This window comes from Silurus aristotelis, assembly GCF_946808225.1.
Source record: "Silurus aristotelis genome assembly, chromosome: 3".
Lineage (NCBI taxonomy): Eukaryota > Metazoa > Chordata > Actinopteri > Siluriformes > Siluridae > Silurus > Silurus aristotelis.
In genome coordinates this window covers 36464561-36480753 of record NC_139576.1, presented here as the reverse complement: position 1 = coordinate 36480753, position 16193 = coordinate 36464561, and the positions used below count along the sequence as shown (strand labels likewise).

The window sequence follows — 16193 nt, the reverse complement described above, 5'->3', positions numbered from 1 at the left end:
GATCCAAAAGACGCTACAGCCGGAAAGTGTGTTGCCGTGGTGAAGCACAGTCTGAGCAGCGAGAGTGGTAACGGTTTCAAAATAACGAACCGACGGTAGAAATTGTAGTTCAATATCGTGAAGAGGAGCAACAAAATGTCCCACCAAATATCAGCATCGCAATAATTTATTTTTCTACTTTAAAGAAGAGGATATGATCTAGAGGTCGATCGATGGATTTTACTGACATCTATAACTTGGTTGGATTGTACTCTCAGATAACTGATCAACCAATAGCTTTTAAAACGGATACTGGATGAAAACCAAACTCCATGTGAAAAAGTACTGAACTTTATTACACAATAAAAAAAAAACAGCATTGCATCATGACAATGTGCTAAATGAAATAAATAGGAATGAATTAATACTTTGTGAATAATACAGCGCACAGTCTCACGTGAAAAAACAAACAGCACATGGCGTCAGCGATTCGCCTCTAGAGGCCGCTCTCGTACCGACAGCGGATCGGGAGCCGGAAAAACTATCGGTATGGAAATGTACCTGACATTTGCAAAAGGAAACAAAAAGGACATGTGTTTAAACATTCAGACGTTTTTTTTTTGCTTCATGGTCAGATTTTAACAGGTGCAGTCAGCGTTCACAATCATCCTGTTCAATAGGGTTGGAGCTCTACAGCAGAAGATCTTCCACTTAGTCATTTAAAGCAGATCTTCATGCAGCTGGCTTTGCCGAACGGTCTGATCGATGGCCTAAGAGCTCACGTTCAACTCGAATTTTCAACTTGCAACAATTATTATTATTATTTTTTTTTAAACAAAGAAATTCCCCCGTCAATTGAACTAAGAGACTAAAACCTGTTTCAGCATGATGATGCCCCTGTGCACAAACCCAGCTCCATGAAGATCTGCTTTACATGGGTTGGAGTGGAAAGTCTCCTTATAGAGGATTCTATAAACGCTATTAAAAATCTTTGGAATGAAACAGAACTGCACCCCAGGCCTCCTCACTTACTTTAGTGCCTGACGTTACCAACACCCTTGTGGCTAAAAGAGCACAAAAATCCAGTAGAACCTCCTCCCAGAAGAGTGGAGATGATGATTACAGCAGATTGGGACTGCATTTAAAATAATGTTAAAAAAAAAAAAAAAAAGCACAAAAATCTTATATCCTGTATAATGTTGTGACCCTGATGAGTGATTTATTTTCATTCATCAGGATGTCTAGCGTTCCAAATCACATGCGTGAGAAACTTCTCACTCTCTCAGGCAAACACCAACACCCTCACCAACATATTCATTATCTTTATTGATCCTTTAGCCATTATGTTAATTCTTCAGCTTGGTTTTGATCATTTATTTTCCCCTCAAGTTACTTTAATTCATAAAGTGATTTTATTCAATTCCTTCCCAAGCCAACACACTATAGAAAAAGATTTATATTACAAACCCCAATCCGTGCTTTCTACAGGCTTCAGAAATGATCTATAATTTGTAGAGAAATCGTTTCATCTCTCTTACAAGACGGGAGAAAATTAAATACGGAAGATATATCGATTATACATTTGCGGTACGACTCAACTAGAAGAACTGCACTTTTTTAAAATTATTATTACTACTACCAGATTTTTTTTTTTCTTTGTACTCAGATTTCTCTCGCTCTCCCCCTTTCTCTCTCTCTTCCTCCACATTTCACACTCTTTATCTCAATCATTCCATTACTTTTATTCCTTCATTCAACACATCTGAAATCCAAACCAGAGAGTAGCATGAGCGCGAATCATCTCACCTGTGTAAATCTTCTGAAACAAGTCCATGAGGAGGCACCCTAAAAGGTCCACCATGCCTCCTTGCACAGTCCTACAAACGTTCATTGGCGCTACAGCTCCTAATGACCATCTGCTGTACACTCTAATGAGCACTAATCACTGGCTCCGCCTCCCACAAGTATGAACGCAGACCCATACCCCTTTTTTTTTATTTTTTTTATTTACACTCCAAATCTCTTTCAGCTCGTCAGAAATGAATTCAATTAAAAAAAATTTAAATAAATTATATATATTGCATACAAACATAGTAAAAACGAGTACACCCTCTTTTTATGAAAACACTGATTCATTGTCCAGGATCTACTGCTGTCTTCTAGCTTCTATTTTTGTCCTTTTTTTTTACTTACTTAAAAACTGCTTGGTGTCCAGTTTTATAGTTCTCTGGAGAACCAAAAAAGAAAGAAAAGAAAATAGAGCACCCCGTAGTCATTCATCACAAAATTTAATTTTATGGATATGACCTACATGTAACAGATATCAGGTCTGAAGTTATGTAGACTCCTGAAAAATGTTTCACGTACGATTTTTTCTAGCAGTCAGGATTATATATATTTACACTATATGAACAAAAGTATTATCCGGTGTCAGGTGTTCACCTGACCTTTCCTTCCAAATTTGGTTCTTCTCCAAACTATTACCACAAAGCTGGAGCCACACAGGACGGTATAATACAATTTAGCGTTCATTTAAACTTGGAGACCCAAACCTGTTCCAGCATGGTAATACCCCTGTGCAGAAAGCCAGCTCCATAAAGATTATGGTTTACACAGTTTGGAGAGAAAGATCTTGAGTGGCCTGCTTTAAAAGTCTGATCTCATTCCTACTGAACACCTTTGAGATAAATTGGGATAAACGCTGACTGAACCCCAGGCCTCCTCACCTCACCTACATCAGTGTCTGACTTTACTAACACCCTTGTGTTAAGCACACTCCAAAAACTAGTGGAACATCTTCCCAGAAGAGTGGAGGGAATTATAAGAGCAAATTGGGAGTAAATGTGGAATGCAATGGCCAAAAAGCACATGCTATACTTATGACCAGGTGTCTGCAAACTATTGACAGTATAGTGTTTGTTTGGATGGATGGATGGATGGATGGATGGATGGATGGATGGATGGATGGATGGATGGATGGATGGATGGATGGATGGATGGATGGATGGATGGATGGATGGATGGATGGATAGATAGATAGATAGATAGATAGATAGATAGATAGATAGATAGATAGATAGATAGATAGATAGATAGATGGATAGATGGATAGAAAAATGGATAGATGGATAGAGATGTGGGTGAGGTAAGGAAGGCCTGGGGAGCAGATAGCATTTACATTCATCTCAATAGGGTTGAGGTCAGAGCTCTATATCAGGAGATCTTCCACTCCAACCCGTATCTTCATGGAGCAGGTTCAGGTTTATGTCTCCTAGTTCAAGTGAAGGGAAAATTTCATGGTACCGCATCCAGAGACTCTACACAATTGTGTGTCTTTAAGTTTGAGGTAACAGTTTAGGGAAGAACCACACATATCTGGAAAAGTCAGGTGTCTCTATTCACAGTTGCACTGCATGAAATATAATCACAATAAAGACAAAACGCCCACCGTGTGGCGCGTCACACACATCAAACGTCCCACCAAACCGCACAAGTCTCTCGTGCTGACCTCCGATGCAGGTGACGGAGCCTGAGACACGTCAGATCCCCATACGTTCACCCGAAACAGTGTTTAACTCTGACCAGCCGCCAGCGCAGTTAAACAGGCCAACTAGGATTTACATTTGACCCAGATTCTCTCTATCCCATCTGTCTCCATCTCACGCTCACTCACAAACTAACACCTTCCTTTCTGCTTCCTTCCTCTCCTTTCGACTAGCACGCCTTTCATATCATGATAGAGGTAAGATTATTTATTCATCTTTCTTTCGACAGAGTGTCTTGGTTCCTGCTTTCGCCCTTTCCTTTTTCTTTTGGACACCGTTATCATTTTTTTTCTATCCTGCTATTTGAGCTATGTTAGAAGTGGTTGTTTTTTTGGGGCTTTTTTCTCTCCGAGACGATCCCTGCCTTTTTAAAAGTCTGTTACGCTTCGGCGCACCGAGATTCTTTCGCTTTTTGTTTTTACAGTGCACGGATAAATAGAAAATCCCTCGTATTGCCTTCGAATTCAAGCAGGAGATTAATTAAGGTGCATGCACACCAGCGATTCCTTGCTTTTGTACGCACGCCTCCAAGCATGCAAAGGATGTACGTCGGATTGCAATTTGACTCGCGCTTAAATTTTCAGACTTGTTCCGAGAAGCATCTCTGTGTATTGTCTCAACATCTTTCAGTTTCTGCTTTTTTTCTAATACTAAAAAACAAACACATTATACAACCACTAAAATACTTCCCTATTTGTATTCTCAATCCCGATTGGTCAGTGTTTTTTATTTATTTTTTTATCCAATAGGTCAGTTCTATAAAGGCAGCTAATTTTATTTCCATCTGATTCCAGAAGCCCCATCAATCTTAGAAAATCGCAGACCGAATTTTTTACTGTATCTCACCAAACTTTTTATTTAGTCGGGTTTTCCTATGCATAAGCAAATGCTCGTGTTTAGTCTTGTAGCTGATGTATCACCGAACCCACCCCAGATATTGAACACCCAACGATATATTTGGTCTGTAAGCTAAAACCTCGCCTACATGTGCTACCCGGGAGGAGAAAAGCAAAGAAAAATCATCAAAAAGCATCACTTTGTTAAGGAAACATGATCGTATGAACACATAGGGCGAATGGGTTTGTAAAAGATACAACCGAATCGAAAGCCGCTCTTCGAGTAGACTTTTTTTTATTGCTATACTTCTATGAGATTAAGGCTAATGTCGATGTTTTCGTTCGAAAACGCATATTTTCCAGCCGTCGGTCAGAGTGTGGACGCAGACCATTTTTAGGCTAAAAAACAGCATTTTTCTACCTTAACCCAGATTAGCGTAGCCGAGCGCGGGAAAGACAACAGCTAACTTTCACACTCAGCTATGGATTTAGGATCGGTAAGAGCGTGATACGAGACCATCACAATAAACACAAAGACACAGGTCAGTCTCTCCTGACCTTTTTCTACTCAGGTCTAGGTTTAGACCACATGTACTTTTGTAACCTGTAAGCAAACATCCAATATCCAACTTTAGGTGTCCAGGGAGAAAGATCACTCTTAAATTACAGAAGATCAGCACATGTAAGAAGCATCACTTTGTAACCCTGCAATAAAGAGCCTTTGTGCAGGTTTTTTTTTTCTTTCTCTCTCTCTCTCTTTCTCTCTCTCTCTCTCCAACCTGTACCTTTTCTGACGTGAGCGACATTTGGGAAAAGTCAACATAAACCAGGCTTTTGTATCCGTTGTGACTTAGAGATTAGTGGAGGCTCAGGGGCGTGTGTTTTTCTTTGTGCTCCTTCCACCGTTGGAGCTCGATCCTTCACGTGAACACTTCAGTTTCTGTGTCAGCTCTTTCAGGGCTCGTTTCGGGTAACAGCAACTCAATCTCAGACATATTCCCTTTCTTCCTTGTCCTCATACTTTTTTTTTTCCCCTCCGCTTCCTCTCCCTCCTTCCTCACATGATTGATGTTCTGCCCTTTTCAGCCCGTCCCGCTCCCGCTTGCAGTCACTTTGTCTCCTTTTTTTTTTTTTTCCCTCTGGCGCAAAATTCCTAAAGGGCCGAATCAAACTTGGTACACAACCCAGATCCATATACTTTGGATCTCAACTCAAGGGGTGCCACATCCAATTTTTTTTTTGGATATAATTTAGGCCAACCTAGCTGCTCTACATTTGCCCTACTTTTGTAAGGTATCAGCATCAGCACAGGAACCTTACCCTTTTTATATCCTACCACTACGATGCCTTTACCCTGGAAGCCCGGCGCTCCGTTCAGCATTAAAACAATAGAAACGGCAGCCAGGGGGAGCTGGGAGCGAGCCAAACGCTCACTGAGAACAGTTTAAAAAGTGGGGATGAGCTTATTCTCGCTCGCAAAGGCAATTCTAAGTTTATCCCTTTGTTTAATTCATGCCATTGTCTGCTATCTGATTTTCTCCACCGCTCCCAGTCTGCTTTTCAAACTGGGTCAGCTCCCCATCATCACATTCACAGCTGGTACGTATATGCACCGCCGGCTCGGCGTGCCGTTATCGACCGCACACGCGACAGTTTGCCCTTTTTTTGTTTGTTTGTTTTTGAAACGCACGAGAACAAGCTCCAGTATAAATACAATAAAATCAAAGACGTATTTTTAACAAGGAACAGTAAACCCGTCACTGTGCGCGATAAGAGCGCCCCCACTCCATTTTCTATTTTTCTCTTCCGTGTGTCTCAGGACCCTGGCCCCATGCCACCGTCGCCCATCCTCGGCCAGAAGCCGCTGCAGTTGTTGGAGATTAAAGCCCGCGGTCGGTTCGGCTGCGTGTGGAAGGCTCGGCTGCTCAGCGACTACGTGGCCGTCAAGATCTTCCCTATTCAGGTACGCGGAAAAGCATTTGAAGCCGCCGAGCTCATTCTCTCCACAAGAGGCAGTTAGCCGACCGAAGGAGCATCAGCACTTTTTATCATCAGCTATAAAAACCCCGGCTCTGAAATTAACACATAGCTGGTTGCATTCCACTTTTATTAATCGACGTCTCTTTCTCTTTGTGTAAATTTCTTTCCCAGGATAAACAGTCTTGGCAAAACGAGTACGAGATCTTCAACCTTCCCTGCATGAGGCACGAGAACATCCTCCACTTCATCGGTGCAGAGAAAAGAGGAGCCAACCTGGATACAGAGCTGTGGCTCATTACAGCCTACCACGAAAAGGTTATTGTTTTTTAATCTAATGTTCATCAAGTTTGTACTTTTCACAATTACCATATGAAACACCGAATGAGAGTAGAATTGGCCAGAATGTTTCAAACTGAGACACAGTAGTAACTCAAATAACCACTTTTTCCAAACGTGCTGAGCAGAAAAACATCCCCGGATGCACCACTCATTCCTGAAATGCTCCATTGAATGTTGTCATTCTTGCACTTGTCTTTGCAACTTAGACATCATTTTAAAAAAGCTGCACGAATCCGTTATTAATGTTCGCGGCAAGTTTTTTAAGCCGCTTCCTTTATATATTCACGGTTCTAGCTTTTTCTGTTTGGATGCAGAATAGGTAATACTGCCACCTGCTGGTATGGGAGAGCTATGTTCTGTCTGGTGCGTCAGATGCGCCTGCCTAATTTGCAGCACAACTGGCCAATGAAAAAATAATTAAAAGAGGTCGGCCCGATTCATGGGTCGAACATCTAGTCGTGATACCGGTCTTAAATTTAATTCTTAATGGTCTTAAGAAAGTCTTTAATTTGATGATGAAACACTGGTGGATATACACAGTGTTTAGCAGATTATAGGCGGGTTCTTTTTTTTTTTTCAATATGGTGGCATCGTCATCGGGTCCAGGTCAAAATCTGTTCTTGGACTAAAAGGCTACAGTTTCAGAATGATTCATATCTGTCATCTTACTGTATTCTAAATCACAGCATGAGTCATCACAAAGCAGCTGCTACCTCCTACTTGGGCATTGTTTGTAATGGATGCCTCCCTGATAAAAGATATGTATATATATATATATATGTTTGGAACCGGCTAAAGGCAGTTCCTCTACACGCAGCCGTTCGCTCACGGCTTCCTTGTCTCTCCAGGGGTCGCTGACTGACTATCTGAAGGCCAACGTAGTGACGTGGAACGAGCTTTGCCACATCGCGCAGACCATGGCGCGAGGTCTAGCGTACCTCCATGCAGACGTCCCTGGCCTCAGAGACAGACACAAGCCAGCCGTAGCTCACAGGTGAGCGCCTCCTCACACCTCCCCGACCCTCACGTCATTCACGTTTGGGGTTACAAAGGAGCGGAAAACCTACGGTAAATTTCCATGGGAACTTCGTCGGAGGAATATCGGAAATATTCCAAGTTGGAAACTTAGCAGAATCTTTATTGGAATTTACAGGAATTAATTAGAAAATTTGAAGAAATGTATATAAACCGTATCATATCATAATTTTGTTGCACAGTCGCTTACACAGCACAAGGAAGTTTTAAAAGGTATGTAATGTTTATGTAATGTACATAAATACTCACCAAGATGGACATTATTTTGTGTGCAGAATTTAAGAAATGATGTGTGTTGTATGTATGTGAGTGAGGAATGCACGGTGCATGTAGGGGCGTGGCCTCTGCAGCAAGTGTGCATGTGATTGATGAAATTAGATCGAAATTCAAATGAAATTGCATTAAATGTGGTTGTTTTAATTGCATTAAATCCTGTTTTTTTTACCCAACTACATTTAAGTTCCCTGTCATATACAGTCTATTCTAATGAATTCCCGTTAATTCCCATGGAACGTTTCCAGCTTTGAAAATTCCCAGAATTTTGCAAACCTCTTCACGTTTCTCCATCATTCCGGTTTGTTTTTTTATTCCTCGATACCCGGGTCACTTTGACTAGTCTATCGATATTTGTGGAAAAGATTAAACGAAGATCGAACGAGAGTCCTGTAACCTTGATTTACTGCTATTAGCATTCTGGTTTGGTGCATTTATTGATTCAGGAAGAATTAGTTTAGACTTGAAGTCATCCACTGTGTGTGTGTGTGTGTGTGTGTGTGTGTGTGTGTGTGTAGGGATATAAAGAGTAAGAACGTGCTGTTGAAGGCTAATCTGACTGCCTGCATCGCTGATTTTGGCCTGGCCTTGAGGTTTGAGGCCGGCAAGTCTGCTGGGGACACACACGGACAAGTGAGTAGAGAGACATGCAGCTGTTTGACTCACACTGACTCTGAATTTATGATCATTCGTGTATTTTTTTTTTCGGACAAAAGGTACAGTTATAATTATACGCGGTGGCATCACAATGTTTCGAGACTAGCTATGTGGGAAGTGAGATGATTTTTCATGTGTGATGTGTGAGAAGAGCTCGGTGACAGGGTACTCACGTGGTCAGAATACACCAGTTTCACAGCACCCGTAGTAGACAGGACGTTGTCAGGGTTTCCACTTGGTCTAAAAATATCAAAAATTTTAAAAAGGTCAAATATCAGGTGGTAAAAGGTCTTAAATTCGCTGTTCTAGATCTTATTTTAAACAGGTCTTAATTGAAATGCTCGTTAGAACACATTAGAATGTTATTACAACTATGAAATGAGTCGGTGCTCCTGTGACTGTGCGTGCAGCAAAACCAGTCTCAAAACCTTTCGATACCACCGCGTATTTAAACATATTATGCTCAGTTCAGTTTTCCTGAAGTCTGGTGAAATCCAGATGTCAAGAAAAGCAAGGACCCGATTCAGTCTCTGTTATCATGTTATTTATAATGCATGTCATTAATATTGTTATAATACCAGACGAAATGGAACTGCAGCTGCACGCACAGCGCGTAATGTGTGATGTGTCGTAGGTGGGAACGAGGCGCTACATGGCTCCCGAGGTGCTGGAGGGGGCCATCAATTTCCAGCGAGACGCCTTTCTCAGGATAGACATGTACGCCGTGGGCCTGGTGCTCTGGGAACTGGCGTCCCGCTGCACAGCCGCAGACGGTAAGATCAGGAACACGTGTCACCAGACAACCAAAACAGCGGCTAATGACGTCGGCACAGCTGGTAGACTTTCCTTTTCTTTTCTTTTTTTTTTTTTTTTTTTATCAAGTAAGGCTAATTGGTTCCTGCTCGCTTTCGGTCATTAAATCGTAAATAGCGTTAAAGGGCTTCTGTCAGTCATGGCCATTTTGAATATACACACGTCTAAAGCCACGCAGTTCTCTTCTCTTTCGACCGAGGGACGCGATAATTGACATGTCTAGAATTTCTTGTTATGCTGCAGCAGTATTCATAACAAAAACTCTAAATATTATATTTTATTGCAACTTTCCTGCTTGAAGTCTTTCATCAGATCCGGGTATCAGTGTTTAAGTTTGATTCCTCCTTTTGAGAGAAAAACCTGATTTTGATTGATGATCTGTGATGTTCCTCTTGTCATCAACTGCAAATCCAAAATGCTTTGATTGAAAATTGAAATACTGAGAAAACCTGATACCCTGATCTCCTCCTCATCCTTACTGACCACCATTAGTGACTTGGTGCTTGTTGTCTTCTCAGGTCCCGTGGACGAGTACATGCTGCCTTTCGAGGAGGAGGTTGGTCAACACCCCACTCTGGAGGACATGCAGGAGGTCGTGGTGCATAAAAAGCTGAGGCCCATGCTACGCGAGTGCTGGCACAAACACCCGGTACGTTCTGGAACACGTGGCCGTAACTAAACTCGCGATTATGTAACGGTGATTTCCTGGGACTTTCTCGATGTAATTAAGGTGTCTCATGTGCTTTCCTTCTTTTTTTTTCTTTTTTTTTCTCTCCCTTTGTCTTGACATCTCATCATTTTTTACTTTATTCACTCACTCATTTGTTTTCTTTACCATTCTAACGTCATTGCTTTTTTCCCTCCCCCCTTTTCTCTCTCTATCTCTCACACTGTGGATCTTTTTCTTCTTCTCGCTCTGTCTCAGGGCCTGAGCATGTTATGCGAGACCATCGAGGAGTGCTGGGACCACGAGGCCGAGGCTCGTCTCTCGGCCGGCTGCGTAGAGGAACGTGTCCTACAGGTGCAGCGCCTCGCCAGCATTTCAGCCCCCGACGACCTCGTCACCGTCGTCACCATGGTGACAAACGTGGACTTTCCGCCCAAAGAATCCAGCCTATGACTAGAGGAGAACGGCGCGTGACGTCACACGGGTGCAAAAGGAAGAAGAAGGGAAAAAAAACACGCATCACTCAGAGCCACACGCTCGGAAAAAAAAAATCCCTGGTGATCGTACTGTATATTAGATCGGACCACGATCACCGACGCTGGATTTCTACCATTTTTACGCGTACGTTTTCAGCAGCACTACGCCGCGAGCGTGAGTGTTTAAAAAAATCAAACTCGCGTCACCGTCACGTGGCCTGGCGGAGAGGCCGAACGGGTTGCAGCGCACATCAGGCGACACACGGTTCGCTTTAACTTTTAGCAACATGTGAAGACCGGTATTCCGATCCTTTGAGACGAAAAAAAAAAAGGGAAAAAAACGGTGGCAGTACAGATGAATACACCTCTTTGACTTATACGCCAATACGAAACAGCTTCTGAATGTCTAGCGTGTCACTGCTGTATATTCAAGCGAGAGGGTGAGGGGAAAAAAAATGAAAGAAAAAACTATTTCTCTGGATTTTTCCCTCCCAGCGTTTTCAGTCAAATAACCACGAACCTCTCTCTCTCTCTCTCTCTCTCTCTCTCTCTCTCTCGACAAGGTATACCTCAGTTCCTCATCCTGATAACACGTTTGTTTTGTAACACTATTGGGAAAAAGAAAACACACAAAGCTTTTCCGCTGACCTGCAAAACGGCCACAAAAGCTTTTTAATACTTATATATATATATAAACATGACAATATGCCAAGAAAATATGGCCGTTCATTAACCAGTGTTTCCTGCCTTCTTTCTTTATACATCTTTTTTTTTTTTTTTTTTTTGCCCTACTGTTTAAGATGTGACTGTTTTTCTGAACATTGTGACAAATTGATTGTAAGAAGAAAAAAAAAAAAGAAAAAAAAAGTTTTCAGGACTTATCAAAACAAAACAAAAAAAAAAAAAAGAGAAGAAAATCCCTGAAACATATGAATTCTGTGAAAATATAGAAAGCACTTATAGGTGTTGCAGCGTCCTCACGGCATCTGACGTGCGCACATGCCTTTTTTTTTTTTCCCTCCCGTACGTGGGATCTCGAGCGGTCGTCAGTCTTTTTATTATTATTATTTTTAATTCTTTGATTTACTTATAATTGGTCTTCGAAACCGTCAGGGTGTCGTTTAATTTTTTTTTTTTTTGCTTTTAAGATAAAACTGGTCCTGTTTTCCTTCTTCACACACACACACACACACACACACACACAAACTTGATGTAAGTACATTTATTATATATTATATAAACAAGCCTCAGAGGCTACACGTCACAACGTTTGAATATTTCATATCTCAGGAAGCCTGTATTAAATTATTTTCTTTTTTCTTTCTGTTGGTGCCATTCCAGTGATCCAGGTCATATTGTGTAGGCCTTCTTGACATCCTTTTATTCATCTACAAACTGGATATCAAAGGTGACTCTTTTTTTTTTCTTTTTTTTTTCACACACTGATACCCTTTGAAGTACCGATCTATACGATGCCATAAGAAAAAAAAAAAAAACAATCGAGTATAAGACTCGGACAGAAGTATTTGTGCGACCACCGAAAGGATTCACGTCGCCGTCACGTTTTTTAAAATTATTCTTTTTACGAACCCATCACACACATTCAGGTCTGCGTGAACCGTATGCAAGCGCTCTCTCTCTCTTTCTCTCTCTCTCTCTCGTTCTCTCTTTTCCAGGTTTTTTTTCTTCTTTTTCTCGACATTCGTGTGCTGCTCATTTTTCTGACCAGGTGCCAACGTCGTGTATATCAGAAAAACACTTTGCTCAGAGATCCTCGGCTTGTCCTAGCGCTCCATCTACCTTCGCAGCTCTGGAACGTTTATGGTATTGAACGGTTTATCTCGCCGCTCGCTTTTTAAAGGCCGCGTTAGGCATTTTTCCGGGGGTAAGTATTCGTCGGGACTAACACGTCAGGAGAGCTCCTTTTTTTTTGTTTTGTTTTTTCGCCCGGACTCTACACGCTAACCAGGAGCTTCTGTTGGTGTAAATGCGTGTAGTCAGGGGTCTTCGGTGCCACGCGGGGGTGTGTCTGAAAACGGAAATCAGGAAGGCGTCTGGGTTTTAATCCCAATCCAGTTTGATAGCGAGAGCAATGCGATGGTTTGTGTACATTTTGTTCTCATTTGAAGCTATAGACAGTTTAGTCGATTTGAGATCTATCTAGATGAATGTGACCTTTTCATAGAAATGTAAATATTGTGTGTCAGAAATGAGTTGTGAAAACGTGATTCGACGACGGCCCCTTTTTCCTAGCTGTATGACCAAATGTTTGTGGACACCCGATTTAATGTTCCACGTTTAGTCTCCATTTTCTGTCATAATAACCTCCGTTCTTCTGGGAAGATGTTACAGTAGATTTTGGAGTGTGCTTGTAGAGATTGGTGCTCATTCAGCCATGTATGTAGGGTGAGGAGGTCTGTGGTGCAGTCAACATTCCAGATTAATCTCAAAACATCTAAACTCCATCCCATGTAAAGCAGATCTTCATGGAGCTGGCTTTGTGCACAGGGGCATTTTCGTGCTGGAACAGGTTTGGGTCTCCTGTATAATCGTGTGCCTCTGAGGTTGTGGGAACATTTTGAGGAAACACCACATAATCCTGAAAAGGGCAGGTGTCCCAATACTTTTGGATTATTGGTTGTATATGCCATGAGGAACTTTTTTTTTTCTTTTTTAAACAAATACTTTGACCAGCAGGTGGCAATAATTACTTTCGATCTCACTAATCACATTTCTCTACAAAGTACATGGTACGTCCAAAAGTATGTGGACACCTGACCAAAACAAAACGAGTTTCTGCATGGTGTTGCTCCTGTGCACAAACAGAGCTCTATAAAGACATGATTGATGGTGTTGAGGTTGGAGAGGAAAGAGTTTGACTGTCCTGCACAGGGCTCTTATTTTAACCTCTGCAATCCTACTGAACACCTCTGGGATGACCTGGAACATCTGACTGAACCCAGAACCTGATTTCACCAACGCAAATCCACACTGCCACGCCCCGAAATCGAGAGGAAAGCCTTCTCAGAAGAGTGGAGCAAACAGAGGACTAAATCTGGACTATGAACGTGTAGATCTGAAGGTCAGGTGTCCACACAATTTCCTGTTTCAGACACACCCAGGCTCTTCAGTGTTATTGTGATGATTGAAGGCCTGTTATATATCCTGTTTGGAAAGACTGCAAAAAACATTGAGACGGCTCTGCATTTTCTCTACTTCTACATGGGTTTTTTTTTTTTTTTCTCAACTTCAGAGCATTAAATAAAAGACACTTTATAAGCCGTCACTTATCCCTGCAACCACGTCCTCGTCCTCCCTCTGACCGTCCCGTCTGTCCCCTTCGTCTCGGCAGGTGACCGGGTTTAATCCATGCCGAATCCTATGTAAATATGAATAAAGTTTTTGATTGTGGAAAAAAAATAGCATGAGGTTTTTTTTTTTTTTTTCTTAACAAAAGCAAAAAACACTTAATATTATTATGGCAAAATAATAATTTGTTGTTGTGCATATTTTTATTTTTTTTGTATATCTGTATTTTAGGTTTTTATTAATTTATGTCGCAGCCCAATTTTTTTTTTTATTCCAAAAGAAAAAAAAAGTGGTTCTTGCTCTATTTATACAACTGGTCTAGTGAAACACTATTTAAAAAAAAAAGATGGATCTTGTCTCTTTACCTCAGACTTCCCGTTTCTCGACCTGACGTTCTCACAACACAAATAAAACAGTGTAGCACGGCAGACAACATGGTGCAAGCGTTGTGAAACATGGAACACTGAATGGGAATCGACCAGCAGATTCTCTCCTCTACTTTTCCTCTTCCTCCTGACTAAACTAAGATGCACTTTGTGGGGTTTTGTAGTAATTTTTTTTTTCTCCCTCGCTCACCACAATGCAACCGATCGTCATCGTCGTAGCGATCTCAGATCACCAGTCCACCTCGGGTGCAACTCGACTGTATTACCTGAATCACCTGGACACACCATTCAAGTATTCAATGCTCATATTCAGGGCCTGGTTGGAAGTTGTTGTTACATATTGTACAGATGAAAATTTTATGCTACTCCATTCGAATAAAGTATAGTGACTGCTCTGAATCGTCCGTCTCGTCTGTATCCGAGCGCCGAACGGTTGAGTTCTTCCTTCCAATACGCTGTAAGGCCTGAAGCATTAGGACACTCCGCTTGTCCAGCCGTACGTGCTTCTTCTTCAAACATAGAGACACACAATATGTAGAAATATTTTGAAGATCCCATTCTGTATTCAGTCTCCATTCGCTGTTAACCTCCACTCTTCTGGGAAGATGTTCTGCTAGATTTTTGCGGAAGATCTTCCATCGTCATGCTAGAACAGGTAGTTTGAGTAGAAAATTTCATGCTTCTGCACAATTGTGTGCCTCCAACTTTGTTCTGAACGTTCGAGGAAGAAGCAAATGGCTGGAAAAGTCAGGTGTCCAAATAATTTAGTCCATATAGTGTGAGCTTTCAAGTGGAATTTCAGTGTAGGGTTCGCTTGTCATTTCTTTTAGAACTGTTGGGATGTTCTTGATTCCTTATAATACCTGAACATTTATTTTCATGTGCTCCAAAAGCAAACACACAGAAGAAACAGACTTTAGCAGATCTCTACAGAACTCATCAAACATATACAGACTTTATTAGATCTCTACAGACCTTCAGCAGATCTCTACAGAACTCATCAAACATATACAGACTTTATTAGATCTCTACAGACCTTCAGCAGATCTCTACAGAACTCATCAAACATATACAGACTTTATTAGATCTCTACAGACCTTCAGCAGACCTCTACAGACCTTCAGCAGATCTCTACAGATTTCAGTAGACATTGGCATACCTGTACAAACTTTAGCAAAATTCTACAGGCTTTAGCAGACCTCAACAGACTTCAGAAGACCTAACAGTCTTAGTGGAGGTACTTCACCAAATATCTACAGACTACAGAGGACCTCTATAGACCATGACAGACCTTCAGTAGACCTTTACAGAATTCAGTAGATGTGAACATACCTCTACAGACTTTAGAAAACATCTACAGACTTCAGTGGACCTGTTTAGACCTTGGCAGACCTCTGCAGACCTGTATAGACTTCAGCAAACATCCACATACCTCAGTAGACCTCAGCAGACTTCAGCAAACATCTACATACTTCATTAAAACTCTATGGACTTTAGTAGACCTCTACAAATTTCAGGAAACCTTTTCAGATTTCAACAGACCTGTACAGACAAACCACAACAGATTTCAGCAGACCTCTACCTACTTCATTAAACTGTACAGACTTCAGCAAACATCTACAGACTTCAGCAGACCTGTTTAGATATAAGCAGACCTCAACAGACTTCATTAAACATCTACAGATTTAAGCAAACATTTACAGTCTTGAGCAAACATCTACATACTTCATTAAAACTCTACAGACTTGAGCAGACACCTACAGACTATAGTAGACCTCTAGAGATTTCAGAAAACATATACAGACTTTAGCAAAATTCTCTAGACTTCAGTCTAGACTTCAAAATCTGAAGTAGATTTTAGCAAACATCTAGAGACTTCAGCAGACCTCTTCAGATTC

At 41.4% G+C, this 16193-nt stretch overlaps 1 protein-coding gene across 2 annotated transcripts in view; it reads left to right on the top strand.

The window, feature by feature from the left end:
* The window catches only part of acvr2aa (activin A receptor type 2Aa), a 35529-nt gene extending 20840 nt beyond the window's left edge, over positions 1-14689 (top strand). For both annotated transcript variants that reach the window (XM_083537368.1, XM_083537367.1), the window contains exons 5-11: positions 6180-6323; positions 6512-6655; positions 7528-7673; positions 8506-8620; positions 9279-9417; positions 9976-10106; positions 10383-14689. In XM_083537368.1, the coding sequence (XP_083393494.1) occupies positions 6180-6323; positions 6512-6655; positions 7528-7673; positions 8506-8620; positions 9279-9417; positions 9976-10106; positions 10383-10577 (1014 nt within the window). In that variant the 3' untranslated portion in view covers positions 10578-14689. The remainder of the gene's footprint in view (positions 1-6179; positions 6324-6511; positions 6656-7527; positions 7674-8505; positions 8621-9278; positions 9418-9975; positions 10107-10382) is intronic.
* Positions 14690-16193: the final 1504 nt, after the last annotated feature.